The sequence below is a fragment of the Lampetra planeri genome, chromosome 57, assembly GCF_965212315.1.
Source record: "Lampetra planeri chromosome 57, kcLamPlan1.2.h2, whole genome shotgun sequence".
Lineage (NCBI taxonomy): Eukaryota > Metazoa > Chordata > Hyperoartia > Petromyzontiformes > Petromyzontidae > Lampetra > Lampetra planeri.
In genome coordinates this window covers 3,206,938-3,222,051 of record NC_136163.1, presented here as the reverse complement: position 1 = coordinate 3,222,051, position 15,114 = coordinate 3,206,938, and the positions used below count along the sequence as shown (strand labels likewise).

Below are 15,114 nucleotides of genomic sequence, written 5' to 3'. Positions count from 1 at the left end.
TAGGTTGCGAACGGTTCCATTGTGGCCTTGATAAAGAATTCGATAGAGATTCTGCCAAGCACGCAAATGTTAGTCCCTCTACAATACCGCAACCGCCTTAAATTGACTGACCCTGAGGCGGGAGTGCTTCTCACTCCTTCAAACACAGCGACCCAGGGGCTTACGCTGGTGGGTGCGCAGACGCTTTTACGAAATGTAGGAGACTGGTGGTGGTCCCGGCGGGTACGGTTCTGGCTCGCGCGACGGCTGCAGGTTGCGAGGCTGCTCAGTCCGCAGGGGGGGACATCATAGGCACAGTGGATGAAAAGGCCGAGGTAAATGAGAAATGGGCAGAAGAATTGTGCGGGGAAAACCAAAATCTATCCGAGGCACAACACAATGATTTGCGGTCATTGCTAGAACAATTTTCTGACATTTTTAACAAGAGCAAATTCGACATTGGTCGTACCTCGCTGCTACAGCATCACATTGATACTGGTGATGCTGCTCCTAGTCAACAGAACTCATATCGGCTGAGTCCTGCCGAAAAGGAAAATAGACAGCTGGCAGTAGAGGAAATGTTGGTGGCGGATATAATCTCACCATCAACAAGCCCCTGGGGAGCACCGGTGGTATTGGTTAAAAGCAGGACGGAAATCTGAGATTTTGCGTAGATTTCCGAAAATGTAACAAAGTCTCGGTGAAAAATTCGTATCCGCTTCCGCGGATGGACGACTCCCTTGATGCATTATCGGGCGCCCGTTTTTTTTCCACACTGGATTTTCTTTCGGGGTTCTGGCAGCTGCCCTTGAATGAATCGTCAAAACCAAAAACTGTATTTAGAACACCTCAAGGGCTGTACCATTTCAATTGTCTTCCCATGGGATTACATTCGGCACTGGCCACATTTCAGAGGCTCATGGAGTTAGTCCTAGCAGGACTGCAATGGGATTTGTGCCTCGTTTATTTGGACGATGTGATTGTATTCCATCGCACGTTCGAGGAGCACTTGGAATGGTTGCGAGCGGTATTCTCGTTTGGCTAATCTAAAATTTTAACCTGCAAAATGTAATCTCTTACAAACCTCGGTATGTTATTTGGGCCACATTGTTAGCGCTTCTGGCATAGCTACAGATCCAGACAAAACGGCATGTGTACGCGACTGGCCAACCCCCAACACGGTCGGGGAGGTGCGCAGTTTCGTTGGATTTGCCTCCTACTATCGCCGGTTTGTTCCACAGTTCGCGACAGTTGCAAAACCCTTACACGCCCTGATGGCCAAAAACGATAGGTTTCAATGGCGGGGAGGAGGAGGAGGAGGCTGCATTTGTTAAGCTGCAAAGTCGCCTTGCTAATGCGCCCCCTCGATTATCCAGATTTCTCCCTGCCGTTTATTTTGGACACGGATGCCAGTAACGTAGGCATAGGGGCTGTTCTCTCTCAAGTTAAAGGCGTGGTTGAGAAGGTTATTGCTTACGGAAGTCAGGTCCTCACACCAGCGGAACAGCGCTATTGTGTCACCCACCAATAACTTTTGGCCATGGTCCACTTCACCCAACAGTATAGGCCCGTACCTATATGGCAGGGAGTTCGTTATTCATACTGACCATGCAGCCCTGCAGTACTCTCTACGAGTGGACCAGCCTTCGGGTCAGCTCTCGCGCTGGCTAGAGATACTGCAAGAGTATTTCTTCCGCATGGTCTATCGAAAGGGCTTGAGGCACTGCGACGCGGATGCATTATCTCGGTTGCCTCCGGGAGAACGGTGTGCATGTGCGTTGGGTGCGGGACGCTGTAGACCTCTTGCAGCTGGCTTGCCAAAGGTCGTGGCTGCGCTGGGTGAGACAGAACCAGCCGGGGTGGTTCCACCCACGGATAACACTTTGGGGCTCACGCTGCTGGAATGGGGGTAACTCCAAATCGAGGACAGCTCTCTGTTAACTTTGCGACGCCACGCTGAAGCAAATCGCCACAACCCCCACCTTTAAGGGAGTCTCACGAGTTGTGCTCCAAGAAGGGTTGTTGATGAGATGGGACGAGGTCTCACAACATCAGTGCCTAGTGGTCCCCACTTCCCTGCCGGGAAAACTAACTCAAGCGGAATACGAAATTAAGCTGTTGCACCTCGACCGCCAGAAAATACTCCTAACCTTACAATGGGATTTTTATTGGCCGGGGATATCAAATGATGTCCACCATATTGTGGCAGGTTGCACGGACTGTGTGCACCGAAAGCCCCCAATGAAAAAATCTCAGCCCCCGTCACAATCCATCACCAGGTCTCGAATCAATGAAATGGTGGCACTAGACATCCTGGGACCATTTCCGTGTACACAAAAGGAAAGCAAGTTTCTATTGGCGATTGGTTGAGCTAGAATATTTTACCCGCTGGCCTACGGCTTGGCCGCTGCCTGACCAAACAGCCGCATCCATCGCAGAGGCAATTCCTCCACGGTTACGTTTTAGACAAGCGTGCCCCTGAGCAGCTTCTCACTGACCAGGGGCGACAAACTGCTGCGCGAAGTGTGTGAGGCACTTTGGTAGGAAAAAGATTAAAACATCACCATACCATCCTCAAACGGATGGGATGGTGGAACGCTTGCACAGAACTATAACATCTATGCTCTGCCAAGTGGTAAATGAGGCACAAACAGATTGGGACTTGCATGTTCCGGGAGTTCTCGCAGCATATCGAAGGGCCTCACACGCCTCTGGGATTTTCCCCATTTTTTATAATGTATGGCTGGGAAAATGAGCCAACCATAGAAACTCAATTGGGTACGGCCTCAGGGAAGAAGAAGAAAAAGAAAACATCAATTTCCGGGCCACTGCACGTTACGCTGAGTCGTGTGTCAGAGGAGCACGAGGCAGCCAGAGAAAATACCGCCAGAGCGCAAGCCACTAATGAAAAGAACACAGGGCGACGGGAACGCGTGCTTCCATGGGCGGTCGGGGACAAGGGGAAGGTTGCATTGCCGACAGGTACCGCCGGGTACGTCCCCTAAGTTGCACCGCCCATGGCAAGGTCCAGTGGAGGTCATAGAGGTGAAACGGCCGCAGTGTGTACTAAAACAGACTGGGCGTCGCCGCTGGTTTATTCACCCGTCACGTCTCAAACATCCACACCCAGACAGCTCATCCCCATGTCCTTTACGGCCGATGTCTGGTGTGTCCGACGTGCCGGGGCGCTCGGCTACGGAAACTGCACGCCGCAGGAAAGTTCATGTGCCGCCCACAGTTTCCACGCCTCTCAAGCCCGGGGTGTCCCAAGAATCCGTCACATGCAAGGGACCTGACTCGGGAGCCCGCTCGAATTCGTCAAGGGAGGCCGAGGATTGGCCCATGGGCCCACCCCCTCCCCCCAAGGCGGTTGGGCGAACCCTTAACGCCCGGGACGGCACAAGATTACAGAAAAGACAAGGGACCGGCATTGAGAACCCGCCCAAAGTGCGCAAGGATGCGCTAGTAGGCCCAAAACAAACCCAGGGACATTCAAGATCCCCTCCCTTGAGTTGCGTGCAGATGGTTTGTTGTTAAATGGGTTATTGTTGTTGTTACTGGATGAGTGGAGTCACACTAATCACCCCTTAAAATAGCCTGAGGGGGGGGGGTGATGTAAAGACTGTCAGCAAGTCTCGATGTGAAGACAGGGTGTCAGCGAGGCTGGATGCGAAAACAAGGTGCCAGCAAGTCTGGAGGATCTTGGTTGGGAAATTCCCCAGAGGTCCTTGGTTGCAAAATTCCCCATTGTCCAAAATAGACAGCCTGGGGAAATTCCCCTAGAGAATCCATGAGGATAAAAGCAGGGCAAGAAGGGATGTTCGGGGCTGTCGAGAGGGACTCGGGCCGTCGTCGCTGTCTTCACGTCACCGCTGTCTTCACGTCGTCACTGTCTGCTCGGTCATTCGATCTCCACGTCGGCATTATCTCATGACGACGTGGTCCGAAGCTACATCACGTGCAATAAAATAAACCTCTACAGCTCGAGTCCGGAGTCGACACAGAGGTAAGGTGAGAAGCTCTGCTTGAAAAACACGTCTCTCTCTCCCCTCCCTCTCCTGTCTCTCTCCCCTCCCCTCCCGCCTCTCTCTCCCCTCCCTCTCATGCCTCTCTCCCCTCCCTCTCCCCTCCCGCCTCTCTCTCCCCTCCCTCTCCTGCCTCTCTCCCCTCCCTCTCCCCTCCCGCCTCTCTCTCCCCTCCCTCTCCTGCCTCTCTCCCCTCCCTCTCCTGCCTCTCTCCCCTCCCTCTCCCCTCCCGCCTCTCTCTCCCCTCCCTCTCCCCTCCCGCCTCTCCCCTCCCGCCTCTCTCTCCCCTTCCATGTCCCGTCCCCGCTCTCCCCCGCGTCGGTCCGTGCCACCCCAGGCACTGGCTCGTGGTGACGGAGGAGAGCGGCGCCCAGGTGACGGCTCGCCAGGAGCCGCGCCTCGTGCTGGTCGAGGTCTCGTGGGACTCCGCCGCCGCCGGCCTCCTGCGCTTCACCGCGCCCGGCGTCGCCGCCGCCCTGGCCGTGCCCATCTCGCTGCCGCCCACCAACCCCGTCCGCACGTGCAGGTCCCGCGCTCGCTCTCCGGGGGGCTCTGCGGGAGGATCGACCGCTGGGGGGGGGCGGCGCGATGTGGCGTGACGCGACGTGACGTGACGTGGCATGTCGTCACGTGACTTGGCGTGACGTGACGTGACGTGGCATGTCATCACGTGTCGTATCGTGGCTTGATGTGTCTAGGCGTGACGTGACATGTCCGTAGCGTGTCGTGTCGTCACGCGACTTGGCGTGACGTGACGTGTAGTGATGTGGCGTGTCGTGACATGTCCGTGACGTGACTTGGCGTGACGTGTCGTGTCGTCACGTGACTTGGCGTGACATGTCCCTGACGTGATGTGACGTGTCGAGACGTGGCGTGTCGTCACGTGACTTGACGTCACGTGTCGTCACGTGACTTGGCGTGACGTGACGTGTCGTCACGTGACTTGGCGTGACATGTCCGTGACGTGATGTGACGTGTCGTGACGTGACGTGTCGTCACGTGACTTGGCATGACGTGACGTGTCGTCACGTGACTTGGCGTGACATGTCCGTGACGTGTCGTGACGTGTCGTCACGTGACTTGGCGTGACGTGTGTCGTCACGTGACTTGGCGTGACATGTCCGTGACGTGTCGTGACGTGTCGTCACGTGACTTGGCGTGACGTGACGTGTCGTCACGTGACTTGGCGTGACATGTCCGTGACGTGATGTGACGTGTCGTGACGTGACGTGTCGTCACGTGACTTGGCATGACGTGACGTGTCGTCACGTGACTTGGCGTGACATGTCCGTGACGTGATGTGACGTGTCGTGACGTGGCGTGTCGTCACGTGACTTGGCATGACGTAACGTGTCGTCACGTGACTTGGCGTGACGTGTCGTGGCGTGCAGGGTGTTTGGCATGGACGTGCCAGGCCGTGACTGTGGCGACGAGGCTGCGGCCTGGTTCACGGCGTTCCTGGCGAGCGCCGTCCCCCTCCGCCTCGTCCACTTTGAGGACGGCATGGAGCCCCGGCAGCTGCTCCGGATGTCCGCACCGTGCATCCCCCTCATCGCCCACACCCCCGCCGACAAGGTCCCTCTCCTCCTGGGGTTTGCTCGGCGTCGGTTGTCAGTTGACCGTTAGGCCGCTAGTTTTCCTTTTTAAATCCTTTATATTAAGTTCGCTTGCTTGCTTGCGCGCTTACGACCGTGCAAATCTTTCGGTCGTTTTTTAACCCACTTCCCGTGATCCAATCGAGCTGACATTTTGCACACAGACTCGTTGTGCGTGACAATTTATTTTCGTGAAAATTTTTTTCCAAAATTTTACACTTTTTAGGAAAACATAAATTATATTTAATTACCAATTGCTTAATGGTGGCAGGCAATCATCTGACCCATAGGTGGCAGCCATCTCAAGCCAGAGGACGAGAGGACTCTAGCCGCCACGCATATAAAGGATTTATAGTGAAAAACTTTGTTTTTACGGGTTAATTTTTTCACCGTGATGACGACGGCAAAAACGACATCAACAACAAGGTAGAGTCTCGTTTGTGTGAGTGACCAAACGTAAGAAAATAAAATCGATTGCAGCAATGAAGCAAATGGAAATCGGAACGGACACAAACGCCGCGGATATCGCGTGGGGGAACTGTAAATGTAATACGGACACGGTTAGCTCTGTGTGTATATGTACGTGTGTGTACGTGTGAATGTGTACGTGTGAATGCGTACTGTGTGAGTCTGTGTGTGTACGTTGAACTTCTTTCGCACTGTACGTAGCTACACTCGCCCATCCTCCGATTAGCGCGGTTGGGTACGTACGGTGCTAAAGAAGTTCAACGTACACACATAGACTCACAGTCACTCACCCACTCACAGTCACTTATACAGTCACTCACCCACTCACATAGTCACTCACCCACTCACACAGTCACTCACCCACTCACACAGTCACTCACCCACTCACACAGCCACTCACCCACTCACACAGTCACTCACCCACTCACACAGTCATTCACCCACTCACACAGTCACTCACCCACACACTCACCCACACACTCACACAGTCACTCACCCACTCACGCAGTCACCCACACACTCACATAGTCACTCACCCACTCGCATAGTCACTCACCTACTCACACAATCATTCACCCACTCACACAGTCACCCACACACTCACCTAGTCACTCACCCACACACTCACCCACTCCCCCCGCCTTCTCACTCCCCGCCCCCCCCCCCCCCCAGGTGGCCTACTCAGACTACAGCCCCTACATGCTGATGACCGAGGCGTCGATGGAAGACCTCCACGCCAAGCTGGAGAAAAAAAATGTCTCCCTTCGCAACTTCCGGCCCAACATCGTCGTGAGCGATTGTGCGGCGTTCGACGAGGTGACCATCGTCGCGCCCTGCACGTAACCCCCCCCTTACCCCCCCCCCAGAAGTTCAACGTTCCGCCCACACGAGCAGAGCGTGAATGTCGTGTCGTAGTGTCGTAGTATCGTCATGTCGTAGTGTGAACGTGTTGTAGTATCGACGTGTCGACGTTGTGTTGTCGTGTCGTCATGTCAACGTGTTGTAGTGTCGTAGTATCGTCATGTCGTAGTGTGAACGTGTCGTAGTATCGTCATGTCAACGTGTCGTAGTATCGACGTTTTGTCGACGTGTTCTCGACGTGTCGTAGTGTCGTCGTGTTGTTGTGTCGTCATGTCGTAGTGTCGTCATGTCGTAGTGTCAACGTGTCGTAGTATCGACATGTTGACGTTGTGTTGACGTGTCGTGTCGTCATGTCAACGTGTCGTAGTGTCGACGTTTTCTTGTCGTGTCGTAGTGTCGACGTGTCGTCGTGTTGTCGTGTCGACGTTGTGTTGACGCGTCGTGTGGTCATGTCAACGTGTTGTTATGTTGACGTGTCGTCGTGTTGACGTTGTGTTGACGTGTCGTCATGTTGTCTTGTTGACGTGTCGTAGTGTCGTCGTGTTGTTGTGTTGATGTGTCGTGTCGTAGTGTCGTCGTGTTGACGTCGTGTCGACGTGTTGTGTTGTCGTGTCGTCGTTGTGTTGATGTGTCGACGTGTTGACGTCGTGTTGACGTCATGTTGACGTGTTGCGGTGTCGTCGTGTTGTTGTGTTGACGTGTCATTGTGTTGACGTTGTGTTGATGTGTTGACGTTGTGTTGACGTTCGTGTCGCGGTATCGTCGTGCGTGCAGGACTCATGGGAGCGGCTGGAGATCGGCACGGTGCGGCTGAGGAAGCTGAAGCGATGCGACCGGTACGGTACACTCCCTGTCACCACCCCCACGGTACACTCCCCGCCTCGACCCCCACGGTACACTCCCCGCCTCGACCCCCACGGTACACTCCCAGTCACCACCCCCACGGTACACTCCCTGCCACCACCCCCACGGTACACTCCCTGTCACGACCCCCACGGTACACTCTCTGTCACGACCCCCACGGTACACTCCCTGCCACCACCCCCACGGTACACTCCCTGCCTCGACCCCCACGGTACACTCCCCGCCTCGACCCCCACGGTACACTCCCTGCCTCGACCCCCACGGTACACTCCCTGTCACGACCCCCACGGTACACTCCCTGCCTCGACCCCCACGGTACACTCCCTGTCACCACCCCAACGGTACACTCCCTGCCTCGACCCCCACGGTACACTACCTGTCACCACCCCCACGGTACACTCCCTGTCACCACCCCCACGGTACACTCCCTGCCTCGACCCCCACGGTACACTCCCTGTCACCACCCACGGTACACTCCCTGTCACGACCCCCACGGTACACTCCCTGCCTCGACCCCCACGGTACACTCCCTGTCACCACCCCCACGGTACACTCCCTGCCTCGACCCCCACGGTACACTCCCTGCCACCACCCCCACGGTACACTCCCTGCCACCACCCCCACGGTACACTCCCTACCACGATCCCCACGGTACACTCCCTGCCACGACCCCCACGGTACACTCCCTGTCACCACCCCCACGGTACACTCCCTGTCACCACCCCCACGGTACACTCCCTGTCACCACCCTCACGGTACACTCCCTGTCACCACCCCCACGGTACACTCCCTGTCACCACCCCCACGGTACACTCCCTGCCACCACCCCCACGGTACACTCCCTGTCACCACCCCCACGGTACACTCCCTGTCACTACCCCCACGGTACACTCCCTGCCTTGACCCCCACGGTACACTCACTGCCTCGACCCCCACGGTACACTCACTGCCTCGACCCCCACGGTACACTCCCTGTCACCACCCCCACGGTACACTCCCTGTCACCACCCCCACGGTACACTCCCTGTCACCACCCCCACGGTACACTCCCTGCCTTGACCCCCACGGTACACTCACTGCCTCGACCCCCACGGTACACTCCCTGTCACCACCCCCACGGTACACTCCCTGTCACCACCCCCACGGTACACTCCCTACCTTGACCCCCACGGTACACTCACTGCCTCGACCCCCACGGTACACTCCCTGTCACCACCCCCACGGTACACTCCCTGTCACCACCCCCACGGTACACTCCCTGTCACCACCCCCACGGTACACTCCCTGCCTTGACCTCCACGGTACACTCCCTGTCACCACCCCCACGGTACACTCCCTGTCACCACCCCCATGGTACACTCCCTGCCACCACCCCCACGGTACACTCCCTGCCACCACCCCCACGGTACACTCCCTGTCACCACCCCCACGGTACACTCCCTGCCACCACCCCCACGGTACACTCCCTGCCACCACCCCCACGGTACACTCCCTGTCACCACCCCCACGGTACACTCCCTGTCACCACCCCCATGGTACACTCCCTGCCACCACCCCCACGGTACACTCCCTGCCACCACCCCCACGGTACACTCCCTGTCACCACCCCCACGGTACACTCCCTGTCACCACCCCCACGGTACACTCCCTGCCTTGACCCCCACGGTACACTCACTGCCTCGACCCCCACGGTACACTCCCTGTCACCACCCCCACGGTACACTCCCTGTCACCACCCCCACGGTACACTCCCTGCCTTGACCCCCACGGTACACTCCCTGCCTTGACCCCCACGGTACACTCCTTGCCTTGACCCCTACGGTACACTCACTGCCTCGACCCCCACGGTACACTCCCTGTCACCACCCCCATGGTACACTCCCTGTCACCACCCCCACGGTACACTCCCTGTCACCACCCCCACGGTACACTCCCTGCCTTGACCCCCACGGTACACTCACTGCCTCGACCCCCACGGTACACTCCCTGTCACCACCCCCACGGTACACTCCCTGTCACCACCCCCACGGTACACTCCCTGTCACCACCCCCACGGTACACTCCCTGCCACCACCCCCACGGTACACTCCCTGTCACCACCCCCACGGTACACTCCCTGTCACCACCCCCATGGTACACTCCCTGCCACCACCCCCACGGTACACTCCCTGCCACCACCCCCACGGTACACTCCCTGTCACCACCCCCACGGTACACTCCCTGTCACCACCCCCACGGTACACTCCCTGCCTTGACCCCCACGGTACACTCACTGCCTCGACCCCCACGGTACACTCCCTGTCACCACCCCCACGGTACACTCCCTGTCACCACCCCCACGGTACACTCCCTGTCACCACCCCCACGGTACACTCCCTGCCTTGACCTCCACGGTACACTCCCTGTCACCACCCCCACGGTACACTCCCTACCACGATCCCCACGGTACACTCCCTGCCACGACCCCCACGGTACACTCCCTGTCACCACCCCCACGGTACACTCCCTGTCACCACCCCCACGGTACACTCCCTGTCACCACCCTCACGGTACACTCCCTGTCACCACCCCCACGGTACACTCCCTGTCACCACCCCCACGGTACACTCCCTGCCTTGACCCCCACGGTACACTCCTTGCCTTGACCCCTACGGTACACTCACTGCCTCGACCCCCACGGTACACTCCCTGTCACCACCCCCACGGTACACTCCCTGTCACCACCCCCACGGTACACTCCCTGCCTTGACCCCCACGGTACACTCACTGCCTCGACCCCCACGGTACACTCCCTGTCACCACCCCCACGGTACACTCCCTGTCACCACCCCCACGGTACACTCCCTGTCACCACCCCCACGGTACACTCCCTGTCACCACCCCCACGGTACACTCCCTGTCACCACCCCCACGGTACACTCCCTGCCTTGACCCCCACGGTACACTCACTGCCTCGACCCCCACGGTACACTCCCTGTCACCACCCCCACGGTACACTCCCTGTCACCACCCCCACGGTACACTCCCTGTCACCACCCCCACGGTACACTCCCTGTCACCACCCCCACGGTACACTCCCTGTTACCACCCCCACGGTACACTCCCTGCCTCGACACCCACGGTACACATCCACGCTGTCTCAGAGCGGTTTCTGATGGAGTCTCCCCTATGAAGAGGAGGTGGTGGTGGTGAGTGTGAGTGTGGAGCTGGTGGTGAGGGTGGGTGGGTGAGTGAGTGAGGTGGTGGTGGTGAGTGAGTAGGAGATGGCGGTGGTGAGTGTGAGTGAGTGAGGATCTGGTGGTGAGTGTGAGTGAGTGAGCTGGTGGTGAGTGAGTCAGCTGGTGGTGAGTGTGAGTGAGTAGGAGCTGGTGGTGAGTGTTTATCTTCGGCAGGTGTGTGCTCACCACTGTCGACCCGGACACGGGAGTCAAGGACGGCAAGGAGCCACTTGAGACTCTGCGCAGGTACAATCTCAGCCGCCTTTCCTGCCTCGAGTGACATCGTATCGTGCTATTCAAAACTTATAAAAACTGTTATACTAATAGGGGGTTTTCCCCTTTTTTCTGGCAACAAAACTCACACCTTTTGCAAGGAATCATGCTTACATTAACCACAATACTTGCAGTCAAATGCAAACAAAAAACAATACTCTGATAATTGATGCGTTGTCTTTGAAACTGATTGGTCCACACCAGAGACAGCTTTCTTTAGAGCCTAGTCTCATATGGTGTTCGACCAGATGACGCCAAAAGGCGCACAGTTCAAAGGCAACGCACTACCAGAGTAATGAGAGCTCGGGGTGAGCAGCTACATCATGGAGACCTCCTTTGCCAGTACCAGAATATACTAATAGGGTTTTTCCCCTTTTTTTTGCATAAATTATCAGAGTATTGTTTTTTTTTGCATTTGACTGCGCAAGTATTGTGGTTAATGTAAGCATGATTCCTTGCAAAAGGTGTCGGTTTTGTTGCCAGAAAAAAGGGGAACAACCCTATTAGCATATTTTGGTACTGGCAAAGGAGGTCCCATGATTATAAAACTGTTGTTTTAAATATCCACTCAAAGCTTTCGTGACTGCAGGAATTCACATTCTTTGGTTCTTTCGGTAAAGTCGCGTAGATAGGTTCAAAGAAAATACCATCGACGTCACTCGTTCACGGAGTTATTTGGCCGCTGTAAACGTCCCCGGGATGACGACGAGGAGCCGTGCCAGTCTTCCCCTAGGTCGGCTCGGCCTCAAACGAGCGCCTGCCGCGATGTGTAAACGTTGCCGTTGGTAGGGAGACAAGAGGCGGCCGGGTGCGTGTGGTGTGGCGCTGTCCACCCGCCGCCTCGTGCGCTGTGCCAACGACATCGTAACGTCGTCATAACGTCGTGGCAACGACGTCATGGCAACAACGTCGCAATGACGTCATGGCAACAAGGTCGCAATGACGTCATGGCAACAACGTCGCAATGACGTCGTCGCAACGACGTCATGGCAACGTCGTCATGGCAACAACGTCATGGCAACGACATCGTCGCAACGGCGACGTCATCTCGCTACTCCATAGACCCCCGGATTGGCGGCCCGGCACGCGTTGTGTGACCTGTTCACAGAATGCCTGGAGACGATTTTTGTTTATTTTCCCCGCGCCAACCTCGTCACCGGCCGTAGGCGCCGAGAGTTCCCGCGGAGGCCGTACCACGTGGGGGTCTTTGTCTTTGCAGCTACCGTCTGTGCGAGCCCACGGAGAAGCACGTGTGGGGCACGGCGCCCTTCTTCGGGGTGAACTTCACCATCGAGCGCCTGGGCGTGATGCACGTGGGGGACCCGGTGTTCCGTGTGCTCCGCTAGGAGCCGCAGCGCCGCCACGGCACCACCACGGCACCACCACCGCGCCACGGCACCACAACACCACGGCACCACCACCGCACCATGGCACCACAACACCACAGCACCATGGCACCACAACACCACAGCACCACCACCGCACCATGGCACCACAACACTACAGCACCACGGCACCACCACAGCACCACGGCACCACGGCACCACGGCACCACGGCACCACAGCACCACCACGGCACCACCACAGCACCACCGCACCATGGCACAACAGCACCACCACGGCACCACGGCACCACGGCATCACCACGGCACCACGGCACCACAGCACCACCACCGCGCCACGGCACTGCCTCGGCACCACAACACCGCACCACCATGGCACCACCATGGCACCACCACCGCACCACCACCGCACCACCACCGCACCACCACGGCACCATGGCACCACAACACCACAGCATCACGTGCTCTCTACAGGCGGCACACGGGAAGATGGCGCACGGGTTAGCCCCACCGTCCCCGAGGTCGTTGTCATCATCGCCATCATCATCATCGCCATCATCATCGTCATCATTGCCATCATCGCCATCATCATCGCCGTCATCGTCATCATCGCCATTGTCATCATCATCGCCATCATCATCGCCGTCATCATCGTCATCATCGCCATCGTCATCATCATCGCCATTGTCATCATCGTCATCATCGCCATCATCGCCATCATCGCCATCATCGCCATCATCATCATCATCGTCATCATCGCCATCATCACCGTCGTCGTGAGGGTGGCGCTCGAGCCAGGCCGGCGTGCGACTGCGGCGCGGGAGCAGACTCCAAGCAAAGCCGTAGGACCCCCAAGCAGCTCAAGGGGCGGAGCGGGGGGGGGGGGGGTGATCGTCAGGTGAAGTAATTAATTCGCGAGCGATCGGTGGTGGGGGGAGGGGGGGGTTGCGAAGTATAAAACACCAGCGGGGGATTTGTACCCGGAGAGACGCGGAGGGAGCGGCGGCCCCCCAGGGCATCGCGGCTCGCGTGGCCGGGCGGGGGGTCCCTTGAGCATACTTCACCACGCCGGTCAACTTGACGGCACGCTGCGCCGAGACGCTGCGCCGCGACCACTCAGCCCTCCCCATCTCCGTTTGCCGTGTGACCATATTTAGACGAAATGTAATCGGCAAATTGTAACTCGAATGTAATCGGCATTAATTTTCAATGTTTTTCGTATAATAATCATCTAACATTAGCGTCGAATACGCAGGATGATCTGTTTATAGATACCTCACTAAAATGATATTAAACGATCTGCTAGTACTCCCTGTATCTGTCCGTCTTTTTTTTTTTTACACATCCCATCAGCCACACGGCCTTCTAAAGATGTTGACTCCCTCGCCTGGTATACGGGAGGTCGTGGGTTCGATCCTGACCCTTGACGCCTGCTGCTGTATATTGAGTTTGCGTGTCTCTCTCTCTCTCTCATCATCACGGTGGCTAGGAGATGTTAACCACCTCGCCTGGTATACAGGAGGTCGTGGGTTCGATCCCGACCCTGACGCCTGCTGCTGTATATTTTGAGTTTGCGTGTCTCTCTCTCCAAACACTCTCAACGCGTGATGTTGATTCTAAATGTGGAGTGAAAAGCCGGAGGACCCAGAGACAAAATCCACGCGACCACGGGGAGAGAGATACGCAAACTCCAAATATACAGCAGGCGTCAGGGTCGGGATCGAACCCCACGACCTCTTGTATACCGGGCGAGGTAGTTAACATCTCATAGCCAACGTAACTCCATTAGGTTCACTGCCTGAGCGCGCGTATGATGTGATGCAAGAGGATGTGGAGCTGAGTGGACTTGCCGATGACCGGTACCAGCGGTGTCAAGATCGGCCTCTGTGGAGGAGGCTCGTGAAGGACGCTACTGGGCAGTTGGAGGCAGTCGCCCTCCAACAACAACGGAGGGCGGAGGAGCGACGCTCACAACAACGAGCGGAGCGCCGGGTGGCTAAAGCGCAGCAAGTTGGCACAGTAGGGGGCACAGGTGGTGCATCAGCCAGTCGTCTCAGTCGACCCGTGGCACCTGCTGGGTCTGCCCCGTGACCTCCTGGCAGCGGGCGTTCGACACTTCACGTGGCCTCAACGTGCACCTAGCCTGGCACAAGCACCATGGTGAAGTCACCGCCACTTTGTGGCGAATCGCAGTTGTTGTTCGTAGTGTAGTGGTTAGCGCTACGAGCCTGGCGACCCGAGTTCGATTCCCGCTCATGACCAACACCAGTGACGATTATCTAAACCGGTCGTGGGCCTCCCCTAGGTCGACTCGTCCTCAAACGAGAAGCTGGGTGTGATGCGTGTAAACGCGACGACCCACTCGTAGGGAGACAAAGGCGTGCTGACCACCCACCCCCATCGTGTGCCGTGCCGGCCTTCGTAGGCGCTGCAAACTACTTGCCAGCAGCACTTTGCCCAAAGTCTCTGTTACAGGCTGCACGGGGGG

The 15,114-nt window shown here is 57.2% G+C and overlaps 1 protein-coding gene across 2 annotated transcripts in view; it reads left to right on the top strand.

Moving 5' to 3' along the window:
* LOC144735855 (mitochondrial amidoxime reducing component 2-like) overlaps positions 1-13,939 on the top strand; it is a 38,546-nt gene extending 24,607 nt beyond the window's left edge. For both annotated transcript variants that reach the window (XM_078618396.1, XM_078618397.1), the window contains exons 3-8: positions 4,342-4,530; positions 5,396-5,579; positions 6,740-6,883; positions 7,703-7,764; positions 11,185-11,256; positions 12,503-13,939. In XM_078618396.1, coding sequence (XP_078474522.1) covers positions 4,342-4,530; positions 5,396-5,579; positions 6,740-6,883; positions 7,703-7,764; positions 11,185-11,256; positions 12,503-12,629 — 778 coding nt within the window. In that variant the 3' untranslated portion in view covers positions 12,630-13,939. The remainder of the gene's footprint in view (positions 1-4,341; positions 4,531-5,395; positions 5,580-6,739; positions 6,884-7,702; positions 7,765-11,184; positions 11,257-12,502) is intronic.
* The last annotated feature ends 1,175 nt before the right edge of the window (positions 13,940-15,114 follow it).